The sequence below is a fragment of the Corvus kubaryi genome, unplaced genomic scaffold (assembly GCF_017639235.1).
Source record: "Corvus kubaryi isolate FWS band 111438036 unplaced genomic scaffold, C.kubaryi_AGA036_p1.0 121, whole genome shotgun sequence".
In the NCBI taxonomy this organism is placed as follows: domain Eukaryota; kingdom Metazoa; phylum Chordata; class Aves; order Passeriformes; family Corvidae; genus Corvus; species Corvus kubaryi.
Window position 1 is genome coordinate 1,377,997 of NW_024580656.1, and position 24,717 is coordinate 1,402,713.

The 24,717-nt window shown below is 47.3% G+C and overlaps 1 protein-coding gene across 2 annotated transcripts in view; it reads right to left on the reverse strand.

Annotated features, from left to right (window-relative positions):
* The window catches only part of MLLT1 (MLLT1 super elongation complex subunit), a 32,585-nt gene extending 8,716 nt beyond the window's left edge, over window positions 1-23,869 (reverse strand). For both annotated transcript variants that reach the window (XM_042046453.1, XM_042046368.1), the window contains exons 1-6: window positions 23,706-23,869; window positions 19,941-20,121; window positions 16,999-17,081; window positions 8,149-8,292; window positions 6,500-6,625; window positions 4,727-5,272 (exon numbers count right to left, since the gene is read on the reverse strand). In XM_042046453.1, coding sequence (XP_041902387.1) covers window positions 4,727-5,272; window positions 6,500-6,625; window positions 8,149-8,292; window positions 16,999-17,081; window positions 19,941-20,121; window positions 23,706-23,717 — 1,092 coding nt within the window. In that variant the 5' untranslated portion in view covers window positions 23,718-23,869. The remainder of the gene's footprint in view (window positions 1-4,726; window positions 5,273-6,499; window positions 6,626-8,148; window positions 8,293-16,998; window positions 17,082-19,940; window positions 20,122-23,705) is intronic.
* Window positions 23,870-24,717: the final 848 nt, after the last annotated feature.

A 24,717-nucleotide genomic window follows, 5' to 3' on the forward strand; every position in this document is an offset into this window, starting at 1 on the left:
AGAGCACAAAGCACTGTGAGACAGGAGCATCTGAGCACTCTACAACATCACCCATGGCTGAATGGAGTTCTCGGGATTATGGAAACAAACAGAATGTGAGGTGAATAAAAAAAACATCTATGGAAGTCTGGCAGGATGCAGCTCAGCACTCCTGGGAGCAACATCAAGGACTCCCAGCAAACCCCTTCACACCACAAGGTTCAAACCCCCCAGCTGATGATATGGAGCATCTGAAAAACATTTAAATGAAAAGCCCTTACTTTGAAGTGACAGATGACCAGCACAGAACCCTCAACTACCTAAACCCTCTTAAAAAGTGTATTTATTGTACCTACCAAGGTTCCCTTGAGCCTCAGACTGATCACTGACCATGGACTCAGAGACTCATGGAGCGGTTTGGGTCGGAAATTACCTTAAAGATGATTTAATCCAATCCAGTCCCAGGCTTCTCCAAGCCTGGTCCAACCTGGCCTTGGACACTTCCAGGGATCCAGGGGCAGCCCCAGCTGCTCTGGGCACCCTGTGCCAGGGCCTCCCCACCCTCATAGCCAAGAATTCCTTCCCAATATCCCATTTAACCCCATTCTCTGTTAGTCTGAGGCCATTCCCCCTTGTCCTGTCCCTCCATCCCTTACAAACAGTCTATCTTTCCTGCAGGCTCCTTCAGGCACTGGAGGTCACACCAAAGCTTCTCTTCTTCAATGAACAATCCCAATTCCCTATCCCTTTCCTCACAGACACGGAGATGTCTTTCCCAACTAGCTCACATGACTCCAAAATTAATTCTAAATTATTATTATTATCCCCTAAACCCAGTTGTTTCTACACCAGTTTGAGTGATCCACTGTACTGGCTCCACTACATTGTGCAAACATAACAGAGACCAGCTCAACCCTTGTGACCCCAACTCCTCCATCAGCACTCAGCAGAAGTACCAGGAGTATCCTGTGCAGTAAGAGTAAGTGAAGAGTAAGTGAATACTGGTAACAGCAGCATCCAGGAAGGAAATTTGGGTGAGATTGGGAAATTTTAATCGTAAATCCGATACCGCACAGCAATCACCTGCAATAGCCCTGGGGACCGCCAGAGGGCAGCAGAGGCCACAGCAACTCCCTCCATCCCCAAACAGCTCCTAAAATTCCCCTTAAAACGGTTTTATTTGGCGCTCAGGCAGGTTCTAGTTCAAAGATTCTCAAAGTACTGTAGTATCTTGCCTTTTTAAAAGTAATTCCCTGGAAATCAGCATTTCAGTTTCACTGTTTCATTCCTAGGAATCTACTTATTACTACTGCTGCCACATCCTCACACTGGAGCGATCACACATTCCCACTGTTAAGTGTGTTAAAGGAAGGGTTAATACTAAAAAAACTTTGTGACAGGCACAAAGAGGCACACTGGCAGCTTTGGGAATTGATAAGTGAAAGTGACAGCAAAATTTTTCACTCCAATACCACCCTTCTTTATAACTTATCACAGAATCCCTGCGCCTGATGCCCACCTTGTCCCCAGCCCAGAGCACTGAGTGCCATGTCCAGGCCTTCCTTGGACACCTCCAGGCATGGGGCCTCCAAACCTCCCTGGGCAGCCCCTTTTGATTCCTGACCACCCCTTCCATGATGGAATTCTTCCTGGTGTCCAACCTGACCCTCCCCTGGCACAGCTTGGGGCCATTTCCTCCATCCTGTCCCCGTTCCCTGGGAGCAGAGCCCAACCCCCCGGCTGTCCCCTCCTGTCAGGGACTTGTGCAGAGCCACAAGGTCCCCCCTGAGCCTCCTTTGCTCCAGGCTGAGCCCCTTTCCCAGCTCCCTCAGCCTCTCCTGGTGTTTCAGCCCCTTCCCCAGCTTCATTCCCATCTCTGGACATGCTCCAGCCCCTCCATGTCCTTTTTGTGAGGGGCCCAGAAATGGACACAGCACTCGAGGTGTGGCCTCAGCAGTGCCCAGCACAAAGAACAATCCCTGCCTTGGTCCTGCTGGCCACACTGTCACCCAAGTACTGGTAAGAGTTTCATTTATTCCACTGTAAGATGGGGAAAATGTGTCCAAAATGGTATTACAACCTTTGGGAAGGGTTCAGGAGTGAAGGAGAATAATTTAAAAATTCCAACATCAGATCTACTGGCACATTGCAGCAGCCCTGGCTGTTTAGGGAAATTCCAACATGGAAGTGGAGAGCAGAGAGAACAGGTTGTCCAAAGAAGCTGGGGCTGCCCCTGGATCCCTGGCAGTGCCCAAGGCCAGGCTGGACATTGGGGCTTGGAGCAGCCTGGGACAGTGGGAGGTGTCCCTGCCCATGGCAGGGGATGGAACTGAATGATATTTAAAGGTCCCTTCCAACCCAAACCATTCTGGGATTTTATGAATATTTTCAAGCTAAGGGAGCACAGTTCTTGTGCTTGACCCACAGCTCCAATCCTACATCCCTCATTCCTGGTAATCTGCAGGCCTTCCCTTAAAATGACTTAACAGGACCTAAGCAGCAGAAGTTGGAGGTAACTCATCTCTCCTTCTGCCATTAACCCCATCAGCTCCTTCAGCCAGAGGAGGATGCAGCTGGACACGCTCCGTGTGCTCAGTGACTGTCACTGGGATGTGACCAAAGCAACGCCGACAATGGCAAAAAGCAACGCTGCCTCACATCCCTGCTCTCCCTTTTGTCAGCACGGAGGCAGCCAAGCATGAGGCCAGTTCAGGGAACTGGACTTGATGGGGGAAGGAAAAAAAAAAAAAAAAAAAAGGTAAAAAAAAGAAAGAAAGGCCAAGTAACTTCCAGCAAGAGCTGAAATAGCAGGAGAAAGTCCTTCATCCCTCTGGAGAGTCCCCCTCTGAGCTCCCAGGCCAGGAGCACAAATGGGAGCAGGGCTGCTCCTCTCCACAGCAGCCTGCAAAGATGTCAGCTAGGAGTCACCGTGGAGCTGCAGCCCTGGAGCTGTTGCACAATCCCTGGCTACAGCAGCAGAGCTGATTTAAGAGTTTCCGGGCCCTGGTCCACCTCCAGCTGCTCCCTCGCTTTAGTGATGTGGCTCCCACACGGCTCCACACGCAGCTGTGCCAGGAGAAACCCTGGAGCAGCAACCAGCAGTGCTGGGAGCAGGGAGATGCCCCCAGGGTGCACAAGGAACTCCAGAACCTGGGTGCTGCTGCCAGTGCTTTATGCAGCTGTGCCCTGGAGTTCAGGTTCCACAGGAACCTCAGCTGGTGGGAGCGGCAGCTGCCACCGCTCCCTGTCCCTCACAGAGAGTGTCCCTGCCCTCCCCAGATCCCACTGTCCAGCACCCAACAGGAGCTGGAGCCAGGGAGGACAGGGGCAGGACGGGCTGCAGCAGATGCTGAGGCTCCAGTGCCACAGGCTGTGGCTTCAGGGACAGCCTGGCAGCACGATCAGCTCACACCGTCCGGGCCCCCCACGAGGGGACGGGGACACCTCGGGGACAGCGAAGGACACTCTGGGATCAGCACAGGACACGGGTCTGCAGGGAGGGCTGTGGGTCTGGAATTGAGATGTGGGGCTTGCTGCACACTGCTGCATTTTGGGTAAAAGGCTAAAAGAGGGGAGGAACTGCCTCTTCTTAATGCCCAATATAAGTATTTAATCCATCTGGGAAATAAAGTCATAAAATGCCAGAATGGTTTGGGTGGGAAGGGACCTTAAAGATCATTCTGTGCCATCCCCTGCCATGGGCAGGGACACCTTCCACTATCCCAGGGTGCTCCAAGCTCTGTCCAACCTGGCTTTGGACACTTCCAGGGATGTTACTTCTCTGCAGAGTGGAATTAACGCTTCCCCGATCAACTCTTCTACTGGGAATCCTGCAGAAAAAACCCCTCCTGACAAACACATCAGTATTTGCTGTATCACAGTGCTGATTAAATCATAATACAAACTGTCCCCAGAACATTCATCTTAATAAAATAAACCTTTCTTAAAGCGGTCAGGAGGAACCAGTTCCAGAATTCCCATGACATTATCCTGTGAACCCTACTACAAGATATATGGCTTCTTTATAACAAATATACAAGTGAAAAGTAGCAACAGTTTGGATTTGTCTGTCCCTTCTTACATTTTTTTTTGCCTTCTTTTGGAAAACACTTTTTAGAAAACAGAGGATGAGGAATGTTCTCAGTTGTAAAAATGAAAAAATATTTAGACAGCTTTTAAAAATAGTAGTACAAGAACATAATTTGTTTTATGTTTCACAACACAACTTATTTAGATTTAGTGGCATGTGGTTGTATTTTGAGCTTCAGCCAATGGCACATTTCTTACAGGCCATGACAGGAAGAGGGGCTTTATTTACATTTTAATACTGGGCTTTTTTCATTACCAAAACTGAGATGATTTCCTTCTTTTCTGAAATTAGATCACATTCAAAAACATCGCTATCATAAGCAGGCAGAAAAGTGTCCCTGTATCTCCTGTAGCTCTGTAGATATCACTGCCAGGGATGAATGAGGGACCATAACCTTAAACTCTGACTTTTAGGTAACTCTGCCTGCACATAAATCTCAATAGAAGTTTGTATCTGAAGCAGAAGCTAAACCACACAGGAGGAACAATTAATATTGATTAGAGTTTCAAAGAAGAATTTCATCTGAGATACAACCCAGCCTAAGCATTTACCAATCTGCTTCTCTATCTTCTCGGAGAGATTATTTTTAACATCTTTTTCAGGCAGGGATTTAACATCATCCTTCCAAATTGTGGTAAAGGATAAATCCCTACTCACCTCTGACTTGAAAGAAGTTTCATCCTCTGAGTTTGACTCCTCCATTTCCATGGGCTTTTTGATCTCCTTGGCCTCGCTCTCAGATTTTACCTTTTCCACTTTGGCATTCATCTTCTCCTTGGTTTGTTTCTTCTCTGGATATGAGGAAGACGAGGTTCTGGGAGATGTCCCCAGGATATTCTTTACCCCTTTGGAGCTACTCTTTTTTTGTTTTTTGGCACTAGGCTTTGGTGACTCCACATTGGAGGGCCTCTTGCTGGAAGACTTTAACTCCGGCTGTGGCCCCCCCTTTGGAGAGGTGTTCTCCAGTTTGGTCTCCTTCACGGCCAGTTTTGGTTCCTTGAAAGCAGCTTTTGGAGGTGCCTTCTCCTCCTTAGGCAGTTTGTTCTCAGTTGGTTTTCTGGAGGAGTCCTTCAAAGGCTTGTTCTGTTCTCTCTCAAGGTCTTTGGAGGAGTTTTTGCTCTCAGAGTCTTTCCTGGGCCTCTCCCTGTGCTCCTTGGTTACTTTATGTGGCTTGGATGCTTTGCTGCTTTCCTTGCTTGCATCCTAAAATTCAGCAACAGAAACATACAAGCTGGGTATGAAACTGCAGCTCCACACAGAATGATAAAACACATCCTCATAAATCCCATGGCAAGGTTTGTTTCATGCAGAAATCCACCCCCACGTGCCCAGGTAAACATCCACACTTCCCTCAAGCTGGTGGACACAAACTGACAGTGGGCACTTCAACATTAGGAAAGGATGAAACATGTTCCTGCTCCTTTCCAGGGTCTGTCAAAGGTCTAGAAACATCTAGAGACGTTTAATTCAGGTTTAATCTGAATGCAAACAGAGATGCACCTCTGAGGGCACCCTGGAGGAATGGAAGCAGGAGAACGTTGTCTCTTTAGCAACTGGCAATTTTCACCAGAGCTCATCTCAGAGCCCTTTATTTCTCTGCTGTTTCCTGTGTTTTCCAATGCTTAATTCCTGACCAAAATGAAATCAGCCACTAACAGGTAAGTCATCTTCACTCTGTTTCATAACATCAGAAGGCATAACTGAAGTGCCAGAGTGTTTAGAGCCCTGAAGAACACGGTATCAGAATTGAATTACACTGGAAAATGAATTGTTGTTAATACCTCTGACTGTTCAGGCTGATAAAATGCATGTAATCTGCTCCAAAACACAGTGCTTGGGGATCGTTTCTCCCATGTAGGACTATATAAAAATAGCTTCAGTACATAAGGGAAAAAATAACGAAGGTGAGGTTCTTTGGAAGTCTCAAGAACTGGCTACTGCTGGATGCAAACATCAAATCTGGAAAGCACCAGTTTGACCAAGTGAAGCATATTTGATGTTCTCTCCAGCACTGCCCTGAGGACAGAGGAAGGGCTGACTTTCCACTCAGCCTTCATGCCAAGAGGTGCAGGGACTCAGAGTGTGGCATGGCAGACAGTGAGAGAGCCACAGAATCCATCCTCAGCATCGAGGACACAACCAGAACAATCAGAGAGGATTTCATCCACCTTTAAGGAAGACACAATTCGCCAAAAATTCCCAGTCTTGCACATTTAATTTTCTTTTCAAAACTTCCCTGGAGAGAAGTCTATCAGATCATAAAAAAGCCTCCTAAAGGCTGGGAAGTTCCAGACCATTAACTACTGAACTGCAGAGTACAAGGAGGTTCAGAATTAGCAGCAGCCAGGAACAGCTGCTGAACAAGCTCTCAGCAGCCTGGCCTGAAAGACTCCTTCACCTCGGGCTGACCCAAAAGTGTGCTGCACTGACCTTTGACCCATGGGAGGGTTTGGTCTTCTTGGGATCAGAGAAGGCAGAGAGAGGTATCGTGGGCAGCATCGGATAATCAGGACTTGGCCTCGAAACAGTCTCTGCTCCTTCTGGCATCACCATTACCTGCGAATAAAGAGGAGGGAAATTATGTCTGAGCAAAATCTCACGGACTATTAACTATTAACACATGATTATGTTAAGCCACTTGCTCAATTAACACACTATTATTCATCTTTTCAATGTTTTTTCCTCTCCTGCTTAAAGGCCATAAAAAGATATTGTCTATGGAATGCTCAGTTTCAAGGCAGCTCCTCAAATACAGAATATTAAACCCACAAAAACTGAAAGGCAGCAATGCAATATCGAGTGTCTTTCCCAAAGGGAATGCCAATATTCTGAGCACAGGCAGGCAATAAAGCTCTGGACAAGAACTGTGTGTTCTGCTGCAAATGCTCTTCCCCTGAAAAAGGCTAGGGAGATAAATCTGGAAGGAATGAGCAAGACTTTCTCTGTTTAGGAGAAGCTGAATTCACTCTTTCAGGGGAAAAAGGAAAAAAATGAGGCTTGGGTCTCTCCCTTCACAAAATCCTAACACCAAGCACTGAGCTGCACGGAACAATTCCCTTCTTACCTCCCCTGCATTGTCAGGATAATTCTGTGGAAAAGTGCCACCAGAGAAAGGGCATCAAAAGTGATTAACAGCTGAAACACCTCAGTACACAAGGACTCAAATAACATACTGTGAAAATCCTAGAGAGCAGATGATGCTCCAGCCATCCTAGGGCTGAAATGAGCACCTTCCTCTGTGTGCCCAATACAGGAAAGCCCTGGCACAACGAGGAACAGGAATCATGAAGCGATTTGGATTGAAAGGGACCTCAAAGCTCATCTTATTCCACCCCCTGCCATGGGCAGGGACACCTCCCACTATTCCAGGTTGCTCCAAGCCCCGTCCAACCTGGCCTTGACATCCTCTGGCTCATTAAAAACTTCTAGCCCTTTGTGGCTTGGACTGATTTGCCCAGATCCTGCAGTTATTTGAGAATAATCCTAGAGTCTATCACTATTTATTGCCTTCCCAGACGGAAGAGCTCAGCTACTGCAGCAACCCATACTTTACTGGGCCTTCTAGAGAATATCTATTTTTCAACCCCCACACCTGTTTTCACTCTATATTGACCAATTTTTCATTAATTTTTTATTGGTGAAGCCACAAGTAGCTGATGCCAAGTTTAGAGGTCATTTATTGACCAGGAAGCACTACCTACAAAAAATTAGTAAGCTAAAAAAAATTAATAGGGAATATTTTGGAAGCTGCTCACTTTCCTTGAGCTTTTCTGCTCCTGGCACCAGGAAGGTCACAGGTAACCGCAGCCTGCAACATCCACTGCAGATCTCATTTTCCAGTGGGGTTCAGTGCTTTGATATTAATGCTCACAATTTAAATTGACAAATGCAGTGTCACCAATCACACACCACCAGCAGGTTTGTTCTGCTACAGGTGCTGCAGTCCTGTAACCACGAGTCAAAACTGGCTGGCTCATCTTTTAAATGAATGAAGAAAACTGCTTGAAGCCTGCTGGGCTAAAAGAAACCTCAGAGCAAAACGAGCTCACTCCTTTTAGGATCCCAAATTGGGCACTTACCCCTCCAGCCCTGATGAGTTTGCGCCTGAATTCCTTGGTGGGGTTGTTGAAAGTCAGCTTCTCACAACGCAGGTGGTTCACAGGTGGATTCCCCTCCAGATTTAGGAACAGGTCGTATGTGAAACAAACCTTTTTGGGCTCCTCCTAAAAACAAGAAAGGCTTTGGGAAACTGGAAGAAGCTTGGCAAACACACTAAGTCTGGGGATCCGAACAGTCACTCCTGAAAATCCCAAATAAACCACTAAGTGTTGCACTCATGGAGTTTTTCACCATGAGATCAGAGAGCTGGAAATTAAACTATTTGTGCCTGAAGTTAACATTGTTCATCAGGAACTCAGGCATGAGGCTTCTCATGCAAAAGCAATGTATGGACACAGATTTTGAATGAAAGTAAGTCTGTTTAAAGCTGCTCAAGGCTCCCCAGAAAACCAGATTCACAAGCTTTATGCACTACTCTGTTTTCACCAAAATTCAGATCCTATCTCCTTTGGGAAGCAAACTCTAAGTATCAATATTAAGAAAGGCATAATCCTTTTTTAGAGAAGGAGCAACTTCTGAACTCCCAGGATCTCTGCAGGCACTGAGAAAAGATTAAACGCAATGGGAAAAGGATGGCTTGGTTTGCAAAATCCTTTTCAATATGCATATTGCAGGGACTGAATGGGAAGATATCCCAGGCTTTTGAACTTTCCAAGGGCACTTTCACCCAAGCAATCCAGAGTTTGTATGCATGGTGGGGGGATCATCTGCGCCTCACTGCTTCTGTTCCACCTGCTGCGTTTGCAGCACAGAATGGAAGAAATCCCCCCTTTTTTCCCCCCCCACCAAAACTGCAAATACACTTCTTGTGTATTACAAATATCGACAGGACACCGCCTGGTGTTCCTTGCATTTTGCATTTCCAAGCTGGAAATTCAATGTGGCAAGAGAGACTCTGCTGGGAGGCCCAGCGAGGCCGGCGGTGCCCTGCGTATTTCCATGAATGCATCCCACATGCCTCATTCCCTGCGCAGCACCGAGCAGCTGCACAGCAGTCTTTTCCAGAATTCCCATCCAGCAGCTCCATTTCCTGGTGCAGTGGCATTGTTGGATGGGAACAGGCGCTGCAGGCTCCCAGCCTCAGCCATTAGGTTTGCTGAAAATAGGCTGAAACGGCTTCAGACCACCCTGGTTCCTGCTGTTTGCTCCAGAGGCTATTCCTTGGACAAACTACACCTCTAATAACATAAAGGGTGGTAGCTACACCTGGTTTACGTCAAAGTCAGTACCCTGAGCTCATCTGGAAGTCGAGGTCTTGGATCCTCACCCCCAAACAGGGGTAGGCATCAATAGACACAGAGAAGAGTCTCAGATTAACGTGCTGCCAACACCAGGTCTTCAGGCCCTCTTTTGGGAAAGTCCTGAATAATCCACATGCTCCTCAAAGGAGTCTACTAAAACAGATAGATGGGAGGAAAAAGAAAAATCCTTGCAAAGTACACTGCCCTGTCATTTGCCTCTTTTCCATGCCCGTTCTCATTAACAGAATCATTAGCGAGCTCTGCGTGTGCGCTCGCTGTAGTTCAAACAGCAGCTGCACAGGGTCCCTCAAAGTCTAATAAACTGAAATGAAGGATGAATAGAAATCCAAATGTGGCCTAATAATGGCTTCTAAAATGCTTTCCCTGGTTTACAACAGAGTAAATAATCTTGGCTCCATCAGCAAGCGCAGGCTTTGGTCAGGAGCTGTTTTGCCATCCCATTACCAGCTCTGCTTTGTCATTTGCCCATTTGCTTTCTGAGCAGGAGAGAGGCAGCAGATCCTGCTCCCTCTCACCTTGGGTATCCCATTTTTAATACAGCCTCACAAGCATCAAAATGTTCATCATGTCTCAGTTGAATTTTTGTAGAATTAAAGCAGTTTTTAATGTGATATTACTCCAGCTCAGAGATCACAACTGCCCTGGGAATGAGCCCCAGCAGAGTGCCCTGATCATTAAAATCTCCTTTGTATCCCCCAGGCCATAAGGAGCCCCCCACCTCCCCCCCCCAGTGAATAGTTGAAATTACAGCACTCCTAAAAGAACCACCACAGAAGTCTCAAAGCAAAAAGCTGCAAATAAACATTCTTTCCTTTACTGCCCTCACTGCCCAGCTAATGATTACAGCTCAGGCCACTCCAAAGCTTAATCCATCCGGTCCTCCCTAAAAGGTTCTTCCCCCAAACAACCATCAAGGGGGAGAAGGGGGGTAGAAACCCAAGGAAAATCTCCCTCAATTGACCCAGACCTACCCATCCTCTAACTTTAAATGGAAAGCCAGCCTGAATCCACAGTGCCACACTTCAAAGCCTCTCTCAATATGTTGGGATCCATACATCCTGCTGCTGGGAGCTGCAACCCCGTGTAGGGTCTTTCTCACCCTACAAACTTTGGTCCAGACAATCCTACAACATCCTTCATGTACTCCTGCTTCAGTAGCAACTACACACACAATCCAGGCTTTGCTCTTAGATAACTCCACCTTCTGATATTCCTTGATGTCAATCAGTAAAACTGACCAGGGAAGACCGTTTCTGTGGGTATTTTGCTGCTCCCAAGACTGTAAGATTTTCTAAAGGGCCCTACTTCCAAGGAAAGCTTTAAAAAAGATGGATCATGTCCATTTCTAACTGGTAGATATGAATTGTTCAGATTCAAATTCAGTGGTGCATTTGGCCATGAAATGGTTAAGCTGGTGCAGGGATGTCTCAGCAAGGCACTTCAGAACCTCACTTTACATCTGCCCCTTAAATCCCAGGATGCCAGAGAAGTAAACTACAAGTGAGCACCACAAAGCCAGGGCTTTTATTTGCAGCTGCTGTAAACTTCCCTTCATCCCGTGAATCCCCCTATTCCACCTCCAATCTCCTGAGCTGGGTACATTAGGTTTTATTTTTACTGCTTCCTGTCTGCACCGCCTGCCACTGCGCTGTTACGAGCTCTGAAGCTGCTTTATTTTTCCTTTGAGTTCTGAACTAATGGGTTAAAGTTCTTTTGGCACTTTTCGTAAGAGGAGGAATTTTTCAAAGTCTTTTGTTAAAATTTCCTTGTCTTGTTTTTAAGGCAGGGTGTGCCCTTTGCCACTTAACACAAATCAAAAGAATTTCACTGGTAGCGTGCGCATAAAGCTCATAAATCACTTTTAGAAAGCCATAAAACAAAATTATCTACAAAAATCTAGCACACCAAGGAAGCAGGCTCATGGTTATTCAATAACTATAACATCTAACACCACTTCCCTTTTGCTATAGATCCAGCCTGACAGAGGCATTTATCCGGAACGTCTGGAGAAATGAAACCCCTTTCCAGGCTGGTACAACCCGTCTGACTGGTCCTGGAGCTGCTTCCAGACAGGGCATTGGAAAAGCAATAGCCCAATATTCACATTTTGAAATAAACAGCCTTATGTTCCACTCAGGAATCCATGAACCACCCTTATCTTTTGGAAGATTCTCCAGGATTAAGCATTTAGGACTTTGCTCCATCAGAAGCTTATTACTTTGTTTGAAAATTAGGTTTTCCTAATATATTTATATATATATATATGTATATATCTCAAGTACAATAAATATATGAGTATAAATAACAGATGAGTGTAAATATATCTCTTTATCTACTCACTACTCCAAGACAAGCACTTAATAATCTACCAACTCTTACAAATACATTATATGAAGCTGGCATGGCTGATAAAGCTGCAAACACATCCTTGCCACACACTGCAAATATATATATATATATATAAGTATTTACATGTATTTTCAGCATCTCGAGGTGCCTATGTGCCACACTGAATGGCTACTCAAACACACAAAGCCCAGGGGTTTTGGCCCTGCTCAGATAAAGGAATGGGTAAATTGATAATCCATCCTAATTTCTGACAGAAAAAGGTAAAAGAAAAGATTCACCAGACAGCAGCAGCAGGACAAAAGGAATTGCTGCATGTTTGGGAGGGAAGATGGTACAGGACAGACCTAAATTGCTTCCCTTAAAGGGCAGACAAAAGGACAAGTTTTACTCCTCCTTCCACAACTTTCAGCAACACTGAGTAAACACCAACAGGTTAAAGCTACTCCTCCTCTCAAACCTGTGCACATCCTGCCCCAAATGGCAATTCCAGTAAAATCAAATGTCTCATGCAAACACAGGCTCTTCAACCTTCCCTAGGAGTATTTCCCAGGCCAATCCCTTCTGGATGGCACAGTCCTGACACCAGTTGTAGCTGATCTCGTTTCACCTCCCCTGCCATACGTGCAGCCCACCTACAACGTCTCCACTGAGTCCCTACTTTGATGCACAAATAATTTTTCCCTTTTCCAATATTTCTCTATTTGTTTTCTCTATCACACCTACAAAGGTTGCAGAAGGGGTAAAATATGCGTATTTTTCTTTTGAACCTCACTGGAAAAATCAAACAGATTTCTCTGCTTTCTTTGCTTATCTCCTTCTCACTAATAGGAAAAGCCCAAGTTCCATGTATCCATTATGTAAATCCTGGAAGGCTTTTATCTCCAGCACTAAAATTAGGAGGTAGCATCTTTAAAGAGACTTTAATACAACATCTTATCCATGTTGCATTACTATCATCTGCCTTATATCAGAATAACATGAAAATCTACTAGACCTTTAGCTTTGTGGGGAGGATTGATCTAATTTGATTAGGATGCAAAAAATGTCACAGGGAATGAATACCAAAGCCAGACCTGTATTACAGCCTCCAGATTACAACGTGTACCACTAGAAGAGATTTATTTGGAGACAACAATGAAGAAAAAAAAAGCCTCCAGACTGTTGAAATTGAGGGGGAGAGGGAAGGGGAAGAGCAGGAGAAAAACAGCAACGCATTTGTTGTACCCGGTTTGTATCGATTTGAGCACCAGAAGCCACTCACAGCAGCCCTCGTTACAGGAACACAAAGGATTTCAAAACAAAAATAGCACACTAACATTTCCAGTCCAAATGATCTGCTGTCATTAGCCAACTCGACTTTCAAAAGCTTTATCAATCAACCTGCTGAGCCCCTGCCATTTGTTTTTCAGGATCAGTTACAGCAGCAAAGGCTCTGCCAGTGTTAAAGGAGACTGCGAGTCCTGTGGCTGCTCAGAGCCCCAGACTGCCCAGGCTCACTGCAATATTCACAATTCATATTCTGCAATTCAAATTCCAGCCCTGAGAAAGCACCTACTCATGGAGGAGCTGGATTGCAGCACAGGAAGGACAAACACAGACCAGCGATGTTGATGGAGAATAAGAACAGGCTCTTAGACCTTTTTCACACTCTGCTGACGCTTCCCTGTCTGACAAAAAGGCACCAAGAGCACCGACTCTGCTGCTCCAAACACACAACAATGATAAAAAACGGAGTCCTCCAACACAAAGTCAATGGGCAATTTTATGCCAAGCTGCTTAAAAAATCCCTGATGAAGTTCATTAAAACCATTCTTAGTAAAGCTGCTCCTTCCCAGAGCACAGGTTGGTATTTCTTTAGCCAAAGCAAAGAGCACACGGGCTCTGACAGCCAGGATTTGTCATCCCAGGAACAAATCAGAACAGGGAAAGGAAATAGCTAAGAAAGGAGGCTTAAACTGTGGAAAAAAACCCCATTTCAGCCAACCATGGCAAAGATCAATCTCCACAGACTGGCTCACTCCCTCTTTAAATCCTTTCTCTTCTCACCTTCACAAAGCTAAACATGCATTGATAAACAAATCCCAAAGCCTCTGCAAGTCTGGTTTCAGCTGAGGACATACATCAACAAAAATGTGTCAGAATGTGAGGAACATATGGCCACAAAACCCATTCAACTCCTCCTGCCCAGTCACCTCCAAAGAGCCTTTTCACCCCAATCCCAGAATCAATCCATAACATCTACTTGAAGAGAATTACTCAAGGATGAGTCCCAAATGCTGTAATCAATTCACAATATCTGCTGCACACACACCAGCTGATCCCCACCAGTGTCAACAGGTTTAAACAGATCAGAGTGAAAACATGGTGTTGAAGTAATGAAGACTTTGATTTATTTGATGTTTTAACATCATATTCTTTAATTCAGGAGAACACAGGCCTTTGCCATTCTAAACCTTTGCCATTCATCCTCCTCTTTCCCTACCTTTTTAATTTTCACTACATCCCAGTCTTTGCATTTCTATCTTTGTAGAAGTATTTACCTCTTACATTTCCTTCAACTCCACTTACTGAAAACAATCATTGCTCTTAAAACTCGCAGATGGCATCATCACTGGGCAGTGATGGACAGAGGAGCCCAACTCTTCACACAGAATCCCAGAATATCCTGAGTTGGAAGGGACCCTCAGGGATCATCAGTGCAGCCCCCGGCCCTGCACACACACCCCAACAACCCCAGCCTGGGCATCCCTGAGAGCGCTGTCCAAACGCTCCTGCAGCTCTGGCAGCCTCGGGGCCGGGCCCATTCCCTGGGGAGCCTGGGCAGTGCCCAGCAGCCTCGGGGGGAAGAACCTTTCCCTGAGCTCCATGCCCAGCCCTGACACAGCTCCAGCCATCCCCTGAGGTCCTGTCCCTGCTCACCCCCTCAGCAACAGCTTCTGAGCTCCCTGCAATCCTAAATTAGTTCATGGTTGAATCCGAGAAAATGCCTTTGTTCCAGTGATGTGCTGGAAGACGGAACCTGTCACCTTTTCCCTCAACCACCCCTTGCCCCAATTAAATAATGAGAGGTGCTGCCTGAAAGTCCTAAATTAGCAATTTGTTAATCAGCTTAAAAATGGAAAAGAACTTCTCCAGAAAACATGCAGCTAAAAAACAGGGCAAAAATAAAAATTTTGAAGATCTGTAGATTTGAAAACAAGTTTGCAACTCAACCTGTTCTCCTATTTATTTGTCATGTTTCTGAAGACCAAAATGTCAGAAACAAAGAGCCTTCTCCTAAATTAACAGCTCCTTCCATTGTTTCCAGGGAGAACAGAGCCCACCTATTTCCCTTATTTATAAAAGCCACCTCTCTGCTCAGTGCTGGGGAACAACTCTGCAGTCACGTGCGTAGAGAAACAATGAGAAGTGATGACCCCAGTGGGTGTGAAACCAAGTTCTAGTCAGAAAAGCTGCCAGCTCCATATTCCGTGAGGAACGTGGGAATATGAGGGACAGAGGGAAAAAAAAAAGCCACAGGAATGCAGATGGCAGTCAAAGCAAACATGAGCACCTACAAAAAGACACACAGAAATGAGGGAGACCTGAGGATTTGTGAAAGACAAACCATTGGAGAGCTGCAGGGAAAAGGGAAGTGTGGGGAAAGGCTGGGTGAAGAAAGGAAGGGAAAATAAATGGAAAAGGCCGAACTAAAACACAGCTCACCCCTCCCAGGCATTAGAGGTTCCACTTCTAAGGAATCAGCGTGGAGAAGTTCACATTTTTTGGTCAGGAGTGTAAAGGACTTCGAACCTGACTTAAGCCAACATTTAGTGCAGCTGGAGAGTTTTCTGATTCCCATCTAAAACCTCAGAAAAGCCACCAGAAGTAGAGCTACTTTCAAGCTTTTGAGGTGTTTTTGTTGCACTCAAGTCGTAGTTCTCAGTGTTTGCCAAAAAAATTGCTTTCATCAACAACATTCACCTCCCCAGCCCCTGACTGCCATTCCACTTCCCAGCCTTCTGGCTTACCCTACCCACCCAAAAAACAACTTGTGGGCAAAACATTCCCAGGTTTAGGAGTGCAGGCTGTCTTCTGTGGCTCAGTCCCATTATCTGGCTTGTTCCTCTGACCCATAAAGTGGGGTCAGAGCAATGTGGTAGGCCAAAAACCCAACCCAAAATGCTAATTATTCACAAAATGACACTGCCAGGAGAGCATCCTGAGCTGGAGTGGGGACAGAAGGAAACAGCAGACAGATGTTTGTGGGAGGGACAGGGAAAGGAGGATGGGAAACTAAATAGAATCAGGCTGTTACATGTGGTCTGCTGTCAACACACCTGGGGTAAAGGCTTGTCACTGGAGAGCTGAGGGGGTGGGAGAGCACAGGGATATGGCTCAACATTTTTAGCTTAGTTTACCTCGGTTCCCTCTTAGGGATCATAAGCAAAACATTCGTTTTTATTTTATTATTTAAGCAGTAATCAAACCTAGAAACATCCATTATTCATGTTTAACAAAACAATTTAACTGAAACTGAGGTAATATGAACACAAGTGCCCAATTCCCTGTTTTCATAACCTACAGCATGTGACCTCTGTGGTAGACTTAAAGCAAGCAATAAATCCCAAATTTTAACTTTCATATACTTGCTGGCATCTTAAGACTTAAAATATTTAGTGTTTTCATTCTGGAAGAGCACTGAGTTTAGAACAAGGATATCTTTAACACAGCTCTAAATACTTGTGCTACACATGCAAATGTTTGTCTTGGGCTTCTAAAAATTTCATACCTATATAGTTAAATGTAATAAGCTTGCAAATTTAAAAGTAGATTTTTTAATATATTGACAACCAACACAGTGTTTACAAATCTTTATAATACCAGTGTTTTACGTTTATTTACTTCCATAAGCACATAAAATATTTTAAGTTGTTTTAATATCCTCCATGTTAAAGAAGCTACAAGTGGTACAATCTCTGCTCAGAATCTCCAGGGCCATCCACTGTCCTGCTATCACCTCTCTATGCAATTCCATTTCTGCCAAAAGCTTTCTTTTGAAGTCTGGCAGGAGCTCCCAACTCCCAGTTAAATTCTATTTATTAGACTAATAAAAAACACACACATAAACCAGTCACATAATTTAAGAGTCTTTCTGTCAGGCAGTTTCAGGCTCTGGCACAGCTCAAAACAATTAGACGACCAGAAATCAGATTCTACCTTATTTTTGAAGTGTACTTCAATGGGCATAATGAAGCCAGCGTAGCCAGACTCCTCCACCTTGTAGGGGGGCTCCTTGCACACTGAAAGAGAACAAATAAATGTGAACTTGCAATTCAGCACAACTTTCTCTGAGCCAAAAAGGAGATGCAAGAGGAGAACTGGGCCTCTGTCGATTCAGGGCACAGTTAAAATACTGACCTTTGTGGAAAAGCCCACACAGAGTAAGATGGTGGCCACGGGCTCAGTTAATAACATGAAATCTGTTCTTAGCTCCTCCCATGGAACGGAAACATAAAACACTCCAGGCCCGAGTCTAACTGAGATCCTTCCCCTCCCGTGCAGTGAGATACAATTACATTCCAGGGCAGTCCCACAACAACGCAAACTGCCAGTTCCAAGTGCCTGGCAAGGAAAGGCCAAGGCCCAAAAGGTGGAACAGCACAGAAAGGTAAAGTTTACTTTGATGCTCATATTTGTGAATCAAAACACTACCACACACAAGCAAGTGATTATTTTTGCCTTGAAATACTCCCCTGCACTCCTCAATGCTCCTAATTGGGTAACGGCCACACTCCTGGCTGCTGCTTCCCCCAGAGGTGAACAAACCTGAAGGGCAGGTGAGCACTGCTATTTATTTCACACACAAGGAAACACGAGGAGGAAGGTGAACCAGTTTGCTGCTAAGGTCAGAGCTGCTTACTGCAGAAACAGCAATTAGAAAAGTTAATTGCTTCTCAGAAATTAATCTGCATGTCCCTGCCTCAGTTCCCCCTGTCCCGCTACCTGGTGCAGCTTCATGCTCCTGAATCCTTCCTATTATCCATTCCAGGATATCCAACTTGAAGGATTCCAGGATCTTTTATTTGGCCATGACGTAGCAGCACACAGCAGCTGCCAGGAGAAACATGAGACCCACACAGATATTCTCCCTCTCAGGAACCGGATGCACTTGCATATAATTTATGCACTACAATATATGTAAATAAAGTCAATTAGGTAATTAGAGGAATTCAGCGCAAATCTTTTGAGTTTCTCTTAAGAATTCCAAGTAATTAATATGATTAGGAAACAGTACATCAAACCTAAAAGCACACAAATTATTTTCCTTTAATGTAGCTGTATTATCCCCACCCAGCTCTAAGCACTTCTACCATCATTAAGGTGCTGGAAAGCAGCACTCCAAATTCAACTGTGAAAAAAGGGCATAACTAAAAATAACAAAAACCTCTAGACTTGCTTTAACTTGAATTTCATATAAGAACCCTGTCATTTAGAGGGAAAAATCCCAAACCAAAGAGCAGTGCCAATATGGCAGCAGGAATCTTAAGCCTATCTGCCAAGCAGCCTTTGTTCCTCTGCCACTCTATACTGACAAATTCCAAGGGCTCCAAGAGCAACCTGCCAGCAGCACAAGCCCACCTTCAGCACCAGGATCTGCTCCAAGAGGGGATCATCTGAAGAAACCCTTCAAACAAACCTAGGAATAGGAGGCATTTGCCACAGTATTTATGTACAACCCAGACACGCCTTGGTCAAAGGCATACTGGCATTAGGAGCAAGCTCAAGGAAGCATGGAAAAACCAGGGACTGGGAAAAAATACCTCTGTAAAGGCAGATGATACAGCAACTGACTGAGCAAAGGCCATGGTTCTATACTGACAGGGGGCAGGGCTGGATGGGATATTGGGAAGGAATTGTTCCCTGGGAGGGTGGGCAGGCCCTGGCACAGGGTGCCCAGAGCAGCTGGGGCTGCCCCTGGATCCCTGGCAGTGTCCAAGGTCAGGTAGGACAGGGCTTGGAGCAGCCTGGGACAGTGGGAGGTGTCCCTGCCATGGCAGGGGTGGCACTGGATGGGCTTTAAGGGCCCTTCCAACCCAAACCATTCCAGGATTCTGTGTACTATCCCAACACAGTTGTTTGTAATGCATCAGAAGACAAGAACTGTAACCCACAGATTGCATTTTTATTCTATAAATCAGCTTTCAGCTCAGTACTGCACCTGCTTATCAGACATCAGTTTTAGCAGACCAGTTTGAAGGACACATTATCAACACATAGACCAGAGTCACATCCTTGTGAATGCTGAGCACCTCTGAGTTCCTTTCCACCGTGGACTCCCACAAATACCCAAAGTCACAGTTTGTCCTAAGACATCCTGAGTGTCCTGCTTCCAAAGCAGTATTTCCAAGAATGCACATTACAACAGTTCTCACAGGCAGCTTGTATTTCTTAAGCCACTAATGCTTGCAGCTTCAGTTACGCAATCTTACACAGACGTAACTGCACTGCCCCTGAAAAGGGCAATTCCTGCTCCTCAACCTCATGAGCTCCTGCTGCCCTTTGCCAAGAATTTTGCTACATAGTCAGAAAACAAAGTCAGAAAATAACACTATGTAACATCCATACTCTCCCCAACCACAAGGACTGCACAGGGCTTGCAGGGGGAATGTACAGCAAAGACACCATCACCCCTTGGCAGCATTGATTTCTGCTGGGTTAAAGCTACCTGAACTGGCACCTGAGACCAGAAATTGCAAGAATCTGCAAAACTCTACATACCCAGTACATATCTGAGCCCAGTATTAGAGCATCTCTCATGTGCTTCCAGCCTTTGCTGGTGAATTCTAACAAATCAAACCCATCTTTCCCATTCTGTGACATGAATTATCTTCTGCTGTCACTTGTGTCTTGAGAACCTGCCCATACTAATGCTTAAATAAGAGGAGAAAGCAGCTCACCTCCTGCCCTTTCAGCAGAAGAAAGGTCCCATTCTCCCTGACCTTCCTCAAACACAGTGGGGAAAGGTTAAAGCTGGAGTGCACGCAATGGACATTTCGCTCCTCTTTAAGGAGATATTTCACAGAAAAGTGACAGTTCAACACAACCTCGACTTGCAAAATGCTCTTTCATAGAGATAAAACATCCCCAACCCCTCTGACCTCGCTTGGGTTTTGGGAAGCTCTCATGCAGCCGGAAGACGACGCGCTCCACGAAGTGCTGGATGTCGCACTGCTCCGGGCCCCGCACAAACACCATCCAGTCATGGGTGAACCCTTCCGTGGTCGGCTTCTTGCGCAGCTGGGCTCGGTGCCCCAGCTCCAGCTTCACTTGCACCGTGCACTGTGTGGGGACAGAGGTGGGAACGTAAGCAGAGACAGCACAAAACCTTGCTGGAAGGTGCTAGATCCACCAGGGAACACAAGAGCTCCCATGGAGGGATCAGCCTCAGACTGCAGAGCGGTGTTATCACTGGCAAAGGTGGCACAAAAATAGCTCCCAGCACCGTATCATATCTATTTTCTTCCTAATATTAACATTGCAGAGAAAGCAGCTCTAGAAGAGGGATCGGTTTCTCTGCCTCACTTATCAGTTAAATTGTCAGCAAAGTCCTAATTGAGGAATCTTTATTTCTAGAAAGTGTCAGAGACAGAACTTGATGTTCACAGCTTACAGAATTCACAGCACTGACAGAAAACTCATCTTGAAACAGGAAAAATCAGTTCATGAATTGGTGGTTTATTATATTCTCTAGAATATATCACTCACCAGAAGAAAATTATGTTTCCTGTATGGTTCTAAATATATTTTATTATCACACTTTCAAAGACCAGGTTAACATATCTGCCTGTACAATGTCCAATACTAAACTGACCTAATTCTGATTTGCACTCCTGAATCCTACTCTGATCACTGAGTAACAGAGAAGGTGTACTCCATGTCTGGCTCAAAGCACAAAAATCCCATTAAGTGCCTTAAAAACCAAATGAAATTAATGGTGAAAATCCACGTAGTGTTGCAGACTTCACAGCCAGGAGAAAGGAAATGAATTAAACAGATGTAACAGGGAAAAGGCAAATGGGATTCAGACACAAGATAAATCAAGGAAATCTTAGGGCCACATTTGTAGACAGAGAATAACACTCAAGGTACATTACTTTTGTGCACATTTGTTACAAAAATCAGAGCAGCAGCAGTGATTCCAAACTAAACCTACCAAAATCCAGTTTCAGCACCAGAAGGCTCATAGAAAAAAGGGGTTGGTTTTAGTCCCTACCTCATTCTTCACTTCAGGCTTGCTCTTCCTAGCAAGTCCCAACTGCCATTGGGAGAGGCAGCATTATTTGTCATTACCTATATTACACGCTGACCTGGAGCCAAACCAAGGGCACGTCAGACAATGAGCAGGGAAAGAGAAAGCTTCCCGAGCTCCAGACAAATGTTTAGGGAAAGTATCACCCTTATTTTCCCCCCTGACAAACTGCAGCAAGGAGTGTGATCACAATTAATGCTCAAAAAATATTTTGCATCTCTCTAACCTGACTTTCTTTTTCCAGAGCATGGTGAATACTTGCTGAAAAAGCACAAGTGACTCCATCTCAGCCTTCTTGTCTTTGTAAAAAGCTCTCACAGGAGGTCTGCAGAGCACCAGGCATCAAAGCCTGACCTCCCAAATTGCAGTCCAGTTCCAATTTCAACCATAAGCCTTAACACACTCTTTCAGGCAGTTTAAATCTTTACAGCAAAATACCTTCAGCCACCCAACGCATCAATCCTACGGCTCGGGGACAAGCTCATCTAATTAATTCCTCCACCATTATTGCTACAGCATTTCTTTGGGATACCTTCCTCTGCAAGTTCTCTTGGCAAGCCATTTCTTCCTGCTCTTAAGGCTTATCTCCGCCAGCTCCACCTCGCTCCTGCGCTAAGAAGCAAGGCCCAGGGCCGGCTGTTCTTTCATGTCGCATTAAGGGCTGAGAAGAAAGGCAAGGTGTGCTTCACTCCGAGCACAGCAATCCCTCCAACGCTGCAAAAGCATTATGTGGAGCCAGCCTGCCGAAATCCTAAGCTCACATTGGAGTGTGCCTGCAGGCCTGCTTTATCTGGGATGCTTCCCACAGTGTTCACATCCCCTGAGCCAGTCTGTGCCGCAGCCTCACGTTATCGATTCCATAATTACCCTTTAAATCCTGCTACTGTTGCCAGTTACTACCCCTCTCCTGAGAAGTGCAAATGACTGTCAGGCTACAAAATCTGCCTTTCCGAGTTGAAACGGCTGAGAAATGGGAGCTGAGAACCAGATGGGGCTGTGTGGAAGAGACCGAAATTAAACATAAAAGAGAACTGTTTAACTGAGAGTGAAAGTTGTACTTGCTGCACTCCTCACACCCCGCTCCAATTAACAATCGCTGTGAATTAAGCCAGAAGTTGAAACACATTTGAAAATAAGATCTCCCAACATAACCAGCATCCAAAGTTGCTCCGCTGAAAATGGAGGGTTTTTCCTTTTTTTTCCCAAGCGTGTCTCTCAACAAAGGGAAATCAGGATCCTATTCAAACAATTTGTAATAATACAAAGGAGCCTGCTTTCAACTTCTCAATAAACATTCTGAAGGCTGCTCTGGTTTTTGTTTGATGTGCTAATTGCCTGAAAGCCATCAGCAGCTCCCATTCCCGCTCCTCCGGGTGATTATCCGGGATAGCGGGGCTCGTTCCCAAACCCCAGCCCGAGAGGTACCTGTTACCCGCTCCCCGAACACAAAAGGCTCCTCATCCCCATCACCTCAGGTAAACTTCCCGAATCCATCCTGGAACCCCCCCGGGCCGGCAGGGACTCTCCCGGTGGCATTAACCCTTCCCGGTGGCATTAACCCTTTCCGGCACGCCTCGAGGGGGGGGTCACCCCGCCGGCACCTCCCTCCCCGGCAATAATCCCAGGCAGGAATTTGCGGGAAATGCTGCTCACACCCCCCACCGCGGGCGAGGCTGCAGCGGCCGCCCACGGAGGGGACAGGGCTAAGATCCCCCCCCCCCAAAAGGGTGGGGGGAGGTGTCCCCCCTCAATGGGATTAGGAAGGAGGTGTAACCCCAAAATGAGGGGTGGGAAGGAGGTGTGCCCATCAAATGAGGGGTGTGACGTGCCCCCCCCAAATGGGATTGGGGAGATGATGTACCCCCTCAAAGGGGTATGGGGAGGAGATGTGTCCCCCAAACGGGGGGTGCGGAGGAGGTGTGCCTCCCCCAAATGGGATTGGGGAGGAGATGTGCCCATACAAAAGGTGCGGCAAGGAGGAGGTATGCCCCCCAAATGGGATTAAGAGTATGTGTCCCCCAAAAGGGGAGTGGGGAGAAGGCGTGCACCCTCCCCAAATGGGGGGTGGGGAGGAGATGTGACCCCCCAAATTGGATTGAGGGGATGTGCCACCCCCGAAAGGGTGTGAGGAGGAGACATGCCCCCGAAGTGGGGAGTGTAGGGAGGAGGTGTGCCCCCACAAAGGGGTGTGAGGAGGACGTGTACCGCCCAAATGGGATTGGAGACCTGCCCCCGCAACAGGGTGCGGGAAGGCGGAGGTGTGCCCCCCAAATGGGACTGACGAGGAGGTGTGCCCCCCAAAAGGGGCTGGGGAGGAGGTATGCCCCCCCCAAATGGCATGGGGAGGAGATGTGCCCCTTAGAGGGTATGGGGAGGACATGTATACCCCAAACGAGGTGTATGGAGGAGGTGTGCCCCCCCAAAGAGACTGTAAGGACGGGATATGCCCCCCCAAAGGGGGGCGATGCCCCCCGGCCCCCCCTTCCCGAGGACAGGGACCCCCCCCCTTTAGAGCCCCCTCCCAGGGGGTCCCTCCCCTACGTGCCCCCCTTTCTGGAGGGGGGGGCGGCACCGCCCCACCCCTCCGGCAGCGCGGCGCGGCCGCTCCCCTCACCTGATTGTCCATGGCTGGGCACAGCAGCGCCGCGGGCCCCGCTCGCTCGCTCCCGCCGCCGCGGCGGTTTCGCTGCCCGGTCGGCGGGGCGGGGGGGAGAGAATCTCTTCCCCCGCTCTGTCCACGAGCGAAGCCGCTCTGTCCGTCCCCCCCACCCCCCTCCCCACCGCCTCGGCCGCCGCCTGCTCGGTCGCGGCCCCTCACGGCCCCGCCGCCCGCCTCATTGTGTGTCACTCACAGGCAGCGCCAGCCCCGCGCCCGCCCCGCGGAACCGGAAACCGCCTCAGCGCCACAGCGGCCCCCGCGCGCCGCCAATGCCCGCGCGCCGCACGCCGCGGGGCGGGGCCTCGCCCTCCGCCCTGTGATGGACGGGCGCTTCCACCAATGAGCGGCGGGCGGGCTGCTGAGTGGGCGGGGCTGAGGGCGGGGTCAGCGCTGTGGGTCAGGCGGGGGGCGGGAGCGGGGTCCGGCCGCCCCCCCCAGCCCCGTGTGGGGCGATGCGGCGGCTGCGGTGCCCAGGCTGCTGTGCCGCTGCTGTCCCCGCTTCTGTCCCCCGGGATGTCCCTCGTAGTGTACAACCAACACCGGCACCAGGCGAGTGGGCCTCGTCGGGCGCTCCCGGCCGCGCCATCCCGCCCCTTCTCCTCCCATCCCGCCCTCGGTCCACGTTTCCCCGCCGGTGTGTTAATTCCCCACATAAATGAGCCGGGAACAAGGGGAATCGAGGGAAGCCGCAGGTCCCGATGCGGCGGGCTCGGCAGCTCGGGATGGCCGGGCAGGGCTCGCCTTGTTCCCCGCAGCCTCGCTCCGTCCTGCGCCTTTTCTCTCCCGTCTCTCCCTCACGTTCCCCTGTCTCATTTTTCCCCTCGTTGTCTTTCATTTTCCCTCAGTGCTCCCCTTTTCCCCCTGCTTATCTCTCATTTCTCCTCCGTTTCTCCCATTTGCTCTTGTTCTCCCCCGCTTTGCCTTACTCCTTTATTCTCCCTTGTTCGCCCTTATTTTTCCTTTGCTC